This window comes from Pleuronectes platessa, chromosome 13 (genome assembly GCF_947347685.1).
Source record: "Pleuronectes platessa chromosome 13, fPlePla1.1, whole genome shotgun sequence".
Taxonomy (NCBI): Eukaryota; Metazoa; Chordata; class Actinopteri; order Pleuronectiformes; family Pleuronectidae; genus Pleuronectes; species Pleuronectes platessa.
In genome coordinates, this window is record NC_070638.1 from 14,809,997 (window position 1) to 14,821,634 (window position 11,638).

An 11,638-nucleotide genomic window follows, 5' to 3' on the forward strand; every position below is an offset into this window, starting at 1 on the left:
CATACACACATTAATGCAAATAAGGCTGGGTCACCAAAAACATAAGCTCCAGCCCGACATGCATGACAGCCAATGTTCTGTGTTACCATATTTATATGAAACAGAAAAATACAATATAATGAATTTATATTGCATAAATCTAACACAGAAATACATTGAGTTTACTTTCGTAATAATATTTGGAGGAATACGTGTGTAACTGTAAGAGCAAGTGATGCAGGCTCAGTTGTGATATAGGTTAAATTTCATGTTTGGTCTTGCTGGCGTATGGCGTCTATGTGTCACTAGGCAGGTGTGTATAGAATCCAAATACCTCCATGAATGTGCACAAACTAATTTTCAGGAGTCAAAGAACAATCCCCCCCCCCCTCACTCTCTCTCTCCCTCATACACACAAACCCACAAACCCACAAATAGCCCACATCGAGGCACATGCAAATCATATTTGCATAGTCGCTCTGCAGCGCACCAGTACACAAAGTCCTTTCAACACAAAAATCCCACATTGAACATATATATGAGTCAATAATACACCTACACTTGAGTCCTGAGTCTCCTGACCGATGTGCATGACGGAGAGAAAGAGCTGCTCATCTGCATAACAGTGGTGATGCTATCAGCCGACAGCATGCTATCTCCCCCCATGACAATACTATCAGCTGAGATTGGTGGCTGAAGAGGAGGATGGGCCGAAGAGGATCAGTGTGCCCGTCTGGGGTTTTTTGTTGGATGTAGGTGCAAGTGTGTCTCTCTGATGGTGTGGTGCATTTGTGACATTAGAGTTTGTGTCAATGCAGTCTGACACAGAGGATGATGTGTACACACATATTTGTCCAGGGCCTGGTTTTGTGAGTTCAATAGCAGGCTGTGCACACACTCACTTCAAACTAGGACGTCCTGGAGTTGTCCTTGACGATGTATATGTTCTTAGCGTGTGCAGGAGAAGTTTCCACTGCCGTATAACCTACAATAGAGTTTGAGGAAATGTAATGAGATACTCTGATGATAAAGAAGCATCAAATATCCTGTGTTTACTGCCAGAATGGATCTCAGTAAAGTAGAGTGCACACATCTGCTAAGGCCCCAAAAACCTTGGGAAGTTCAGTTAAGGAATTGAACTATAGTGGAAACGTGACCTCTTTGTCAGAGGCAATAAAGTATAACTTATGAATGTAAGAAGTTAAGTTTGAAGCAAGTATGTAAGTATGTTAGCCAATGTGGCTGCAGGAATTATATAGCAGGAAATGCTAAAGGATTAATCGCATAATAACAGATAAAAGTATAGAAGGCTCATAAACTCAGTGTTAGTTGCCCATCTCCATTAAGTTTGATGACCTTATTACTCACAATAATCCACCACATGCTGCTCAAACCAGACCTGGTGATGCTGTAGAGTTTCAACGGATATAAATCAAGGCTTCTATTTGAATATGATTATGGAGAAGTTAGTCCTGACTGGATAGTAAAGGCCTTTGTAACTGCTTTCAAACACAACTCTCCATATTCATGGCTTCTCTGTTGCTGCCCCTACACTTTACCTCTATTTGAAAATCCTTCTCTTTTGATGTTGCTCTTAATTCAGCCTGAATCGGTGTATGATTCGGTTAATGTCTGTAGCTTTGTCTATACAGGTGACGCCCTTAGTTTTTCATTGGCCGCTCAACCATCAAGCTGTATCATTCTGCCGGAGACAGACAAACACCGGAAGTTGACGAAATAAAGGTCGATAAAGTAGTCAGCTGTAGTATTACCGAGGATTGGCTGTGCAGAAAAGTAAATCAACGTGTTTCTATGTGTAGGAATAATAATTTATATCAACGTTTTATTTGCATTTTGTTTTCGTCATTTTCCTACCCCAATATACAAAGTCTATCATTTTGAGTAACCGCAGCTTCCGGTCATCATGTCTAACTTGATGAATGCCTGAGCGACTTTTGTGTGGAGTCGTCGTCAGGACGCAGCGGGACTGACGCTCGTCCACAACAAAACAAGAGTGAAATCCACCGAATAGAGAGGATTTTATTTTTGTGATTTAGAGACTGGTCAGTTGGGTTGCTCCACTGAACACAGGTGGGTTCATGCTCTGTGGCTCTTTTCTTCAAATAGTTTACCTTAAACTGGAATTTACTTTCTACTTTGTAGCTGCTCTCAACTATTTGTTTTCAGTGTGGTCAAAATACAAAACCTAAAGACTTTGATTTTTTTGGTTCTCTCTATTTGAGTCCATGTTTTTACTGTGCTGTTTATAATGAAGTTGAAAGTTATTTTAGGAACTCTCTTTTCACTTCTTTGTAAACTACATGTAGGGTTGTTTTATGGCTTTATTTACATTATGTAGCTGAGAGATGATCAATTAAATGTATTGTTTACATAGGGCTGGGCGATAAAACAATATCTACATGTATCGCAATACACTCTTCATCAATAGCATTGTAACAAAAGAACAATATATATCAATACAATTTGCTGTGACCTATGAATGATATAATTACTATTCTTATTTAGTATTTTTGTAGTTGAGGCAGAGACAGGTTGCTGTGGCAGGTTTTAAACTATGCTGTCCTTCTTAATACGAATTACATCAAATACAAATACCTCCCAGAGACTGTGGATGAATCATATCTGATTGGTCTGAAAGTTCAGATATGTGGACATATCTGATTTAGACATCATCTTCAAGATGCTTGATTTGTCTTCCTCGCCTCTTCTCCTCCACATCCACCCACAGCAGAATGGACCTGCTGCCTGACCTGTGGAGGCAGGAATACTGGCTCCCTCCAGGTGTGACCTGGGAGGACATGGAACAGCTGGGGGACTGTGACCGACCCCGACCCCTGGACCTTCTCTTAGGTCTGCCACTGGCGCTGGGCTTTGTTGCCCTGCGCTACCCGTTCGAGAGGTAGTGACACCCCTGATGACGGACTCTGTGCAGAACTGGGTGAAGTGCTGGGGAGATTGTCGGTCTGGCATAGGGGGCCACGTACAAACACGACTATCTGAGCATTTAATCACACAGGAAAAAGGCCAGTATTATTCAAATTTGCCCCAAAATTTCATGCGGCATTTTCTGGCTGGCAACAAATCCTCCAGTAACTGTACTGTTGGTGTTGTGTTTGTAAGAGGATCTGATCTGCGGGGCAGTGAACAGGTGGCAGAGCAGGCATTGTTATCTTCAGGAAAATAAATCCTTTGGGGCGTGAACGGAGAGAGACCCCGGCAGAAAGAAAGAAAGAGAGGGAGGAGAGTGCTGATACGAGGATTTTCAACAGATACTTTCAATTATAGCTGTAGAACAAGTCCTGCTCATATGGAAGAGTTTATTCTTTCATCAGGTCTTAATTTTAGAATTTAGTCCAGAGTAAAAGATTAAGTTCAAAGCAGTGGGCTTGTTTAGAGCACAATAAGCCTAAATCACACACACACACACACACACACACACACACACACACACACACACACACACACACACACACACACACACACACACACACACACACACACACACACACACACACACACCAGTGAAGAGGCGACACAATCAAATTGTTTGTTAAATCTATTTAAACTATTGTAACATTCTTACTTTTAACTGCCTTAGTCTGGTGTTTTCTATGACCCCATTTTCTGTCCTGTGAAAGCTTGTTTTTGTTTTGTTTAGTCTTGTTTCCATAATATTGAGTTTAGAAAACATAAGACTTCTGAGGTTTTGGAGCCAAGTATGTCAGAAATTTGAAGATGTATATTTTATATCACGGGACAGTAATGTATCTACATGTGACATATCTTAACTATTACATGATATACTGTCGTAATATAAGTTGCAAATATGCTGTTTGTATTATATTTACATTACTTTCTCATTATGCTGATTGCACACCAGGACTCAAGGACACTAAATCAACACACACTGAATGAGCTCAAATGTTTACCTGTGGCTTAAAACTGTTTATACAATAAGTCTCTGGCCCCATGACTGTCCCACTGCTTGTGTTAAATCCTCATCCGTGTGAGCTCTTCTTTGTTTTCCTCACCCCAAGGTTTGTTGCCCCACCAATGGGCAGATGTTTGGGGGTGAAGAATAGATTGCAGGTGATTGCAGCCCCTTCCCCGAGGCTGGAGTCGTTTTACACCCAGAGGAGCAGAGAGCCGACGCAGGTGAGTTTGAAAGGACTCTCACACTCACTCAAACATGCTCAGGTTCTTTTGGGGGATGTTTTTCAGCAACCGTGGAAAGTAACTTTTTGACATTTATCGTAATAGTTTCTGTGCCGGAGAATATCCTTTGTCAAACACCTATGATAAGATTACAAAATGAAGTGTGCTGCTGAAAGATGAGGTGGTTCCCATTCATTTCGTCATATGACCGCTAAAAACGAGGCAGCACCTAGTTGTGGCCCCCTGTCTCATATCAGATGTCTGTTATTACTTGGCAGTTCCACCAAAGAGACATTTCACCTGGTAACTTGTAGAGCTATTTGAGGAGGACTCACTAATAACAAGGAATAATTCTAAATTAGCTCCACAGGATCAGCAGAGTTTAAAAGAGCATCCTTGTTTAGAAAGAGCACTGCACTAGTTATCCAAGTTTAATGTTGGTTTAAAAAATAAGTCAAACAAAGGAATACATATTTATATGAAATAATCTTGTTTTTCTTCTCTCCTCCACCATTAATCATCTCTCAAACCCCTAGAATTATCTTGTGACCGTTTTGAGGGTCTGCCCCAACCAGCGACAACTGTAAAATGCTGCTTACACTCTCATGCATCATGTGTCATAGTTGTGGATGGGGAAGTTGAGAGAATTTTTGATTTTGATGAAAGAATCTCTCTCTCCCTTCATTGTTGTTGTTGTTTCAGAGTGAAATCGTTGGTTTGATGAAGCTCTGCGGCAAAACCCAGAGACAGATTGAGACCTGGTTCCACCATCGCAGGAACCAAGACCGGCCGAGTCAAACCAAGAAGTTCGGCGAAGCTGCGTAAGTGCCGTCTCTCAACAGCCCATCAAGTTCTTTAGTTCACAGATCAGTTCCCCTCAAGAACACCCGCTGCAAAACCCAGACAGAAAAAGTAGATCCTCATGAACCCAGTGAAGTTTGAAAGTCGGCAGAAGATTAGACACATTGAAGTGTTTTTCATTCCAGTGTTGAGAGTTTCTGATCTCATGTGTTATTTTGCAGCTGGAGATTCTTCTTCTACCTCATTTCCTTCACGGCTGCATTCACCAGCTTGATTCATGTGAGTGAAAAGAAAAAGTGTTACAGCAATACCATAGAACCACAATATTATGATAAAAATGCATTAATTGTAAGTGCATTAAAGCTGATGAGTATAATTCAAACATTAAAGTTATAGTCGACCTTCTCTCTGGTAAAGGTTTCTGTTTGAATTGTCTTTTCTCAATAGAAACCCTGGTTGTGGGACCTCAGGGAATGTTGGAGACAGTATCCATTACAGGTGAATATATTACTTACCTCGTGTCACAGAGTTTGTTCTGTTAGAATAGTTTCTCCGAATGTTCTTTATTTCTCACCAGGTAAGTGAACAGGTCTGAATTTATGTTCAGGTCCAACAATGAGGAAAGCTTTGTGTTAAATATGTGGAAGTGGTTAACTGTGTTCTCTACATATATATAATATTTGTCTCAGTGAAATCTGACCTTGAAGGAAACAGATCAAGTTGGTTGTTAAGAGGAAATTAAACCGCACCAGTTTCCGCATTCACATCACAGAGAGGAAGGTTTCCCCTGTTTACGCTAGTTTAATTATTTTCTAGGTAATAGATCTAATAAGGCACTGATAGAGGCCCATGATCAGGAATGTCATGATAAAGAAGGAATGAGTTAGATTAGACTTCTGCCACAGCTCCAGGTTGTTACAAATAATATTGTATTTTTATTATTGTAGCTATATAAATAAAACTTTATCTTAGTGCTGCAACTAATAATTGCTTTTATTATGAATTATCTGCTAAGTATGGTCTCAAACAATAAATTGCCTGGTGTATTAAAATATCAGGAAAAATATTTATTTTAGTAGTTCTGTGCCATGTTACTTAGTGCAGATGGGATTTGAACTCTAAAAGCTGGCTTTGGAGGACAGTGCCTTGTCCATTAAGCCACTGGGACGCCTGCAGCATTTAATAAGCTCTGATAAAGACGTGACAAATACCACACACTGGTATCATAGATGCCTCTCACAAACTGCATATAAAAATGGATGTCATGACTGCTCCCCAAAAGTGAAGCCAAAGTGTCTTGATCGCCACCTGGTGGCATGCTTCATTATAGGTCATAAATCTTACCTCCTCCACCTGTGTGATTTTTAAATATGCGTCCTCCACAGCCTGTGGAGAGAGCTCATTACTGGTACTACATGATGGAGCTGGGGTTTTATGGCTCTCTGCTGCTGCGGATCTCTGTTGACGTCAAGAGGAAGGTGAGGACCTCTTTGGTATTTTGTGAATTATTGATTAGAAGTTAAAGAGAACTTCAAATGACTGTTTACATATCAAGGTGGTTGTGGTGTTAACATCCGTCTCAGTGATCTGATCACAAGTGGGCAGCTCTGGGTAAAGTTGAAAACCCAATTCTAGCCGACAATGGGCGGTAGGCGGACTGATCTCAGACCTACAGTCAATTTAGAGTCTCCAATTAACCTAACACCAGCCTGCATGTCTTTGGGCTGTGGGAGGGAGCTGGAGTAACCACTGTACCACAGTGCCACCACTCTCTTTCTTTTAGTGTGAGTGCAAATGCATCCTGGGCCACAGGAAGGATCTACTTTTCCGCTGACGTCCTAATGCCAGGTCTGAACTGACAGACCTAGAGCTGTCCACCTATGATGGGATGTCTGAGGACAGATGTTAACACCACGTGTGACAGAGCCTTTGTGTTGTTGAGTGTTTCTACGTTTGATTTGCCAGGATTTTAAAGAACAGGTGATGCACCATTTGGCCACCATCTTCCTGCTCACCTTCTCCTACTGTGCCAACTACATCCGCATCGGCACGTTGGTCATAGCGCTTCACGACCTCTCTGACATCCTGCTGGAGGTAACCCCCCCCCAAATTCTTTTTTTTAAACTGTAGCTGGATCCAAAAAGGTGCGAGTCATGTGAGACTAGAGCCGCAGCTCAACAGGCAGAGTGGACGTCACAAATATAATTAGTCTCTTCAGAACAAGTCACCATGGATTCATCCCCTCTTTGGCCAGCCTTCTGCCTCCGTGCAGCCTCACCACAGAGAGAGGAGCTGACTGTCTGCACTCAGAGGTTCACACCGCGCTCCGGGCTCTTCTTAGAAACTTAGTATCCAGCCTGAGATCTGTGTCGTCGCCTGCAGGGAAGTGAACTTACTTGAGCAGGCAGGTCCTGTGACTGAGTCCTGATCTCTACAAGCTCCTCAGGGGACCTTTGTTAACCTGAACAAAACAAAAAACAGTACAAATTGTGGTTATATTTGAACTACACTGTACATGTGGAAGGAATCAACACAGAGACTAAATGTAGTTAGCCCTGTTCTATATTCAGTATAACCAAACATGCTCCCCCCCCTTATTAAATGTAAATTTGTTCGTGTTTATCCATTATCTGAGTCCCCTGTCATCACTAATGTGAACATGTCACCTCACACAGTTTGCATTGTTTATTCTAAGAAGTCTATTATCTATATCTTTGCAGTCCGCCAAGATGTTCAACTACGGCACAGGCTGGAGGAGAACGTGTGACGCTCTGTTTGTTGTGTTTGCTGTGGTCTTCCTTGTGACTCGACTGGTGATTTTCCCCAGCAAGTAAGTTCCTCTCTCCTGAGGTGTTCATTTTAAGAGGCGTATACAACTTTCTTAAATGCAGCATGGAGGACTTTTAGACAATGTTCCGACCTGGTACTAAAATCCATCCTGAGTAATCCCATCACATTGTGCTCAGCACTGAGTGGAGGTCTGAACGCACCCCCTCCTGAATGCATCCTGAGATCTGAACTCTCAGACCACCTTCAGAGGGGGTGTGGGCCAAATTCCATTTTCTGTGAGGAGGCAAATGGGTCCCGGGCCACATATGAAGGATCCTATCACGATTGGGAGACACATTCAGGACACATGTTAATACCAGGTGTGAACAGGATCTTCTACATTACTGACTATAGTCCTAAAAACTTTTTCCAGTTGACTGTAATTATTTGCCCACTCACAGACTCATCCACACCACCCTGGTGCTGTCCATGGAGACCTTCCAGCCCTTTGTCGGCTACTACTTTTTCAACATCCTGCTGATGGTGCTGCAGCTTCTCCACATCTTCTGGGCTGGATTAATCTTACGCATGGTCTACAAGTTCCTGAAAGGCAAGGTGAGAATCAGAGAGGCCATTTCTTATTTAGATCGAACTTTCAGTATTTACACTGGATCCTCAGCTTTGTTATAAACAATAAAACCTCTGGTATCTGGTCACGCCCTCAGATGGACAAAGATGAGCGCAGTGATGACGAGAGTGAGGTCGATGAAGAAGTAGAGGAGGAGGATAAGGGAGGAGAGGACACCGCTGAGCACGGGGGAGATTATTGCTGGGAGAGAAGTAAAGACGCCCTGAACTCGAAGCTGTCTATGCTGACCAACAGCTGTGTCCTGAATAACTTGACCAACCACAGAGCATCGGCAGTCGACAGGATGCGCAAAGCTCAGTAGAGACTCAACCTTTTTACTTTTCGCCCTGTTCTCTCCATCTCAAGGTTACAACGGCCTTGTGGTTTATAAATCGAACGACATAACATGAATATGAGTCATCACACTGGACAGGACAAGTCGGACACGCAGATGGGGCCGTGTTTCACTTTTAATTAAGAGTGTCATTAGATGTGGACATGGGTGAGAGTTTAACTGTTCATCTTTGTAAAAGTGCTGACAAAGCAGAGGACATGTTTGATTCAGCAGCGACTGGGTGATGGGCCCCGGCTGTTTCTGCTGCACCTCTGCTGACAGGACTCAAGATCCCACTGGGGCTGCGGCTGCTGCTGCTGGGACGACTCAAGTCAGAGTTCAGTGGTAGTAACACTGACGACATGATTCTTTTAAAGTCTCTGTTCAGTGCCAACTGATGATGCTCATTGTACCTGACACTGCAGAATTTTTTACATGATTTTTCATACAGCAAAGTTCACAAAACAAAACAAAAAACTGTTTGCAAAAAACTTACAGCTTAGATAGAAGATTTTATTTAAAGTTTTAAAATATCTAAAAATCAACATTTATGGTAGACGTCGAAATGCTTAAAATTCTTTGTCTGTTTCTGGTTGTCGTTTAAAACAATAAAACTGTTATAATATGTGGTTCAGTGTAGTTTTCTGCTGTATTCCCCATGTTTTCGGGTTTGGGACCATTCACACCTATAAACTAAAGGTTTACCCTTTATAATGACAACATTTCGAGCAAGATCTCTTTATAAAGAATAACGTTTATATGAAACTCAACATTCCTCATGATGAAAATGGAAATAAATGTGTAGTCAGTGAAACTCCTGTATCACAGCGCCATCTGGTGGTTGTTCCATCCATAGGCAGGGTGCTTTCTTTCTAACTCGTTTGGTTTACCCAATATAATATAATTTTAGAGTTGATGAGATAGCGGTGAACCCACAAGTTCTGTACTTCGGTTAACAAGTTGTGTATACACGTTAATGGTACATAGTTTATTGTGCCCATTTCAAACCACAAGCTTTAATTGTGTAATGTTTTTAATGGTTTACTTTCTAGTATTTTGTGATTAACAACCATTTTAAGTGTCACGTTAAATACGGATCGTGTTAAACTTCGTCTGAACAGGAGCTGTTCAGTCTGGGTGACGTCAGTCTTTGTAAACATAAATACCTCATTTTGGTAATCGCTAACTTGTAATGTTTCTCTTTAATTTAAACTCACATTGTTTTTACATTGTAGCTTTATAACACCTGTTGTGTGTCGTCACTGCCACAAGGGAGCACTACCACACTGGCGATCCACGTGATTGCCGGCCAAACCCATCTGTAAATACTATATCGCGTATTGTGTCTAGGTGTCCTCTTGAAATCGTGTGTACATGCAGACAACACACCTACATCATACATGTAGCACATCTGGAAAAGTGTGATGTTCGCGCAGGATCGTGTCTAGACCAGGGGTCTGCAACGTTTCTCAGGCAAAGGCCTCCAAACTGTTGGAGAGATGGAGCAGGGACCCCTACTGTACAAAATTGTGTTTTATGTTAAACTGGGCCTAGTGCCATGTATAAACATAGCTAACTGTTATTGTGCATTCAATACTAAGCTATTCAAATAATACACAGGTTCATATATTATTGTTTTTATTTTAAACATGCAAAAGGCACAGGGTGGCCGTGCCACTGCCATTTAAAACATACAAACATACAACACTCAGTACCTCCGGTTGAAGACCTCTGGTCTAAACCATAGAAACTAAAGACTAAATCCTCGCTCTCCACCGTGAGACCGGATCAATGACATCAGTGCATGACGCCAATAACGACGCTGATTTCAATCGTGATAATAAACCAAAAAGAAAAGGGACGGCGGTAAACGAAAAATGCGGCTCGTCCCTGGGTGGACTCGAACCACCAACCTTTCGGTTAACAGCCGAACGCGCTAACCGATTGCGCCACAGAGACGTTCGCGGAAGCACAAATGAGGAAAACTGTAATTATATGTGTTACGAATGAGTCAAGCTGTGAAGTAGTGTTAACGCCGTCGGATGTAATCCCGTGATGAACGATAGGTCTACCCTCAATCTCATGTATAATAGTGAGCACCACGATTGACTGAAGAGGTTGGAGCTCGGAGAGACCATCCTGGCCGCGCAAGGTGAAGCGGCTCGGCCGTAAACTGAACGGTTGGTGGTTCGGGTCAACGCAGGGACTTTACTCTTTTTTATTATTGTTCTTTTTACATGATTACAGTGGTGACTCATTCTAAATTTAGCTTGGTTTACTTATTATTTGAACACATTGGTTCTTCTGTGCCAGGAGATCTACAACATGTCTCCATTTCTATGCAGATGGCTCAGTGGAGCAGACAAAAAACAAAACAATCACATCATCAGGTTCCAGTGAACATTTTATAACTTATAAAACAATTTATGTTGGTTTATGTAGGAAAATGCACTCATTTCAGTGGAAAGTCATTTATAGTTGCAATAGTATCTATTTATTATTTTTGGGCTGTATACAAATGTGATCAACCTACCCATGGCTGTATAACATTTGAACCCTTATTAGCTCAATTTTGTTGTTATTTGTCATTTAAAAATCCCTGCTGATAACAGTGAAATGTGGCAGTTAGTTCTAAGCATGAGGAAGTGACTTACTATCACAAGTACAGGATCTGCGTCAGTAGCAAGTTGCAGGAGCTCTGACTCCTTTGACTGTCAGACTGTTATACTGTCATAGAGTTAACCAGATGGGAAAATACAAATAGCTGCTGTGACACTTATCTGTACTTTTATCTGTAGGAAAATGTAACATGTTATAATCGAACACTATGCTCTAAGAGCACCAATCCCAGAGTTACTTCATCACTTATAAACTGTCTCAGTGCCATTATTCCAACTGCTTCATAAAGAGTAAAGTCCAGCTTTCTCTTTAGATCAGATTTATATCTAACT

The 11,638-nt window shown here is 41.7% G+C and overlaps 1 protein-coding gene and 1 non-coding gene across 4 annotated transcripts; one reads left to right on the forward strand and one right to left on the reverse strand.

The window, feature by feature from the left end:
* Window positions 1-1,932: 1,932 nt before the first annotated feature.
* LOC128454552 (ceramide synthase 2) lies at window positions 1,933-9,316 on the forward strand. Of its 3 annotated transcripts, none has more exons than XM_053437972.1 (11): window positions 1,940-2,070; window positions 2,729-2,899; window positions 4,038-4,155; window positions 4,858-4,976; window positions 5,178-5,235; window positions 5,404-5,454; window positions 6,342-6,434; window positions 6,922-7,050; window positions 7,677-7,786; window positions 8,187-8,340; window positions 8,451-9,316. In XM_053437972.1, the coding sequence occupies exons 2-11, from the start codon at window positions 2,733-2,735 to the stop codon at window positions 8,673-8,675; spliced, it is 1,224 nt and encodes a 407-aa protein (XP_053293947.1). In that variant the 5' UTR covers window positions 1,940-2,070; window positions 2,729-2,732; the 3' UTR covers window positions 8,676-9,316. The 3 variants fall into 3 exon arrangements, with proteins under 3 accessions (XP_053293949.1, XP_053293947.1, XP_053293948.1); XM_053437973.1 differs by having other exon boundaries at window positions 1,941-2,070; window positions 2,732-2,899; XM_053437974.1 differs by lacking the exon at window positions 2,729-2,899 and having other exon boundaries at window positions 1,933-2,070.
* A 1,256-nt stretch (window positions 9,317-10,572) lies between these two features.
* trnan-guu (transfer RNA asparagine (anticodon GUU)) lies at window positions 10,573-10,646 on the reverse strand. The gene has a single exon. It is a non-coding gene; the product is annotated as a tRNA-Asn (tRNA).
* Between the last annotated feature and the right edge of the window lie 992 nt (window positions 10,647-11,638).

Bases quoted from the DNA above. Each gene is read 5' to 3' on its own strand.
- LOC128454552 (XM_053437972.1), top strand. From the start codon at position 2,733: ATGGACCTGCTGCCTGACCTGTGGAGGCAGGAATACTGGCTCCCTCCA. The intron at 4,977-5,177 runs GTAAGTGCCGTC...GTTATTTTGCAG, and splicing joins AAGAAGTTCGGCGAAGCTGC to CTGGAGATTCTTCTTCTACC. The intron at 6,435-6,921 runs GTGAGGACCTCT...TTGATTTGCCAG, and splicing joins CTGTTGACGTCAAGAGGAAG to GATTTTAAAGAACAGGTGAT.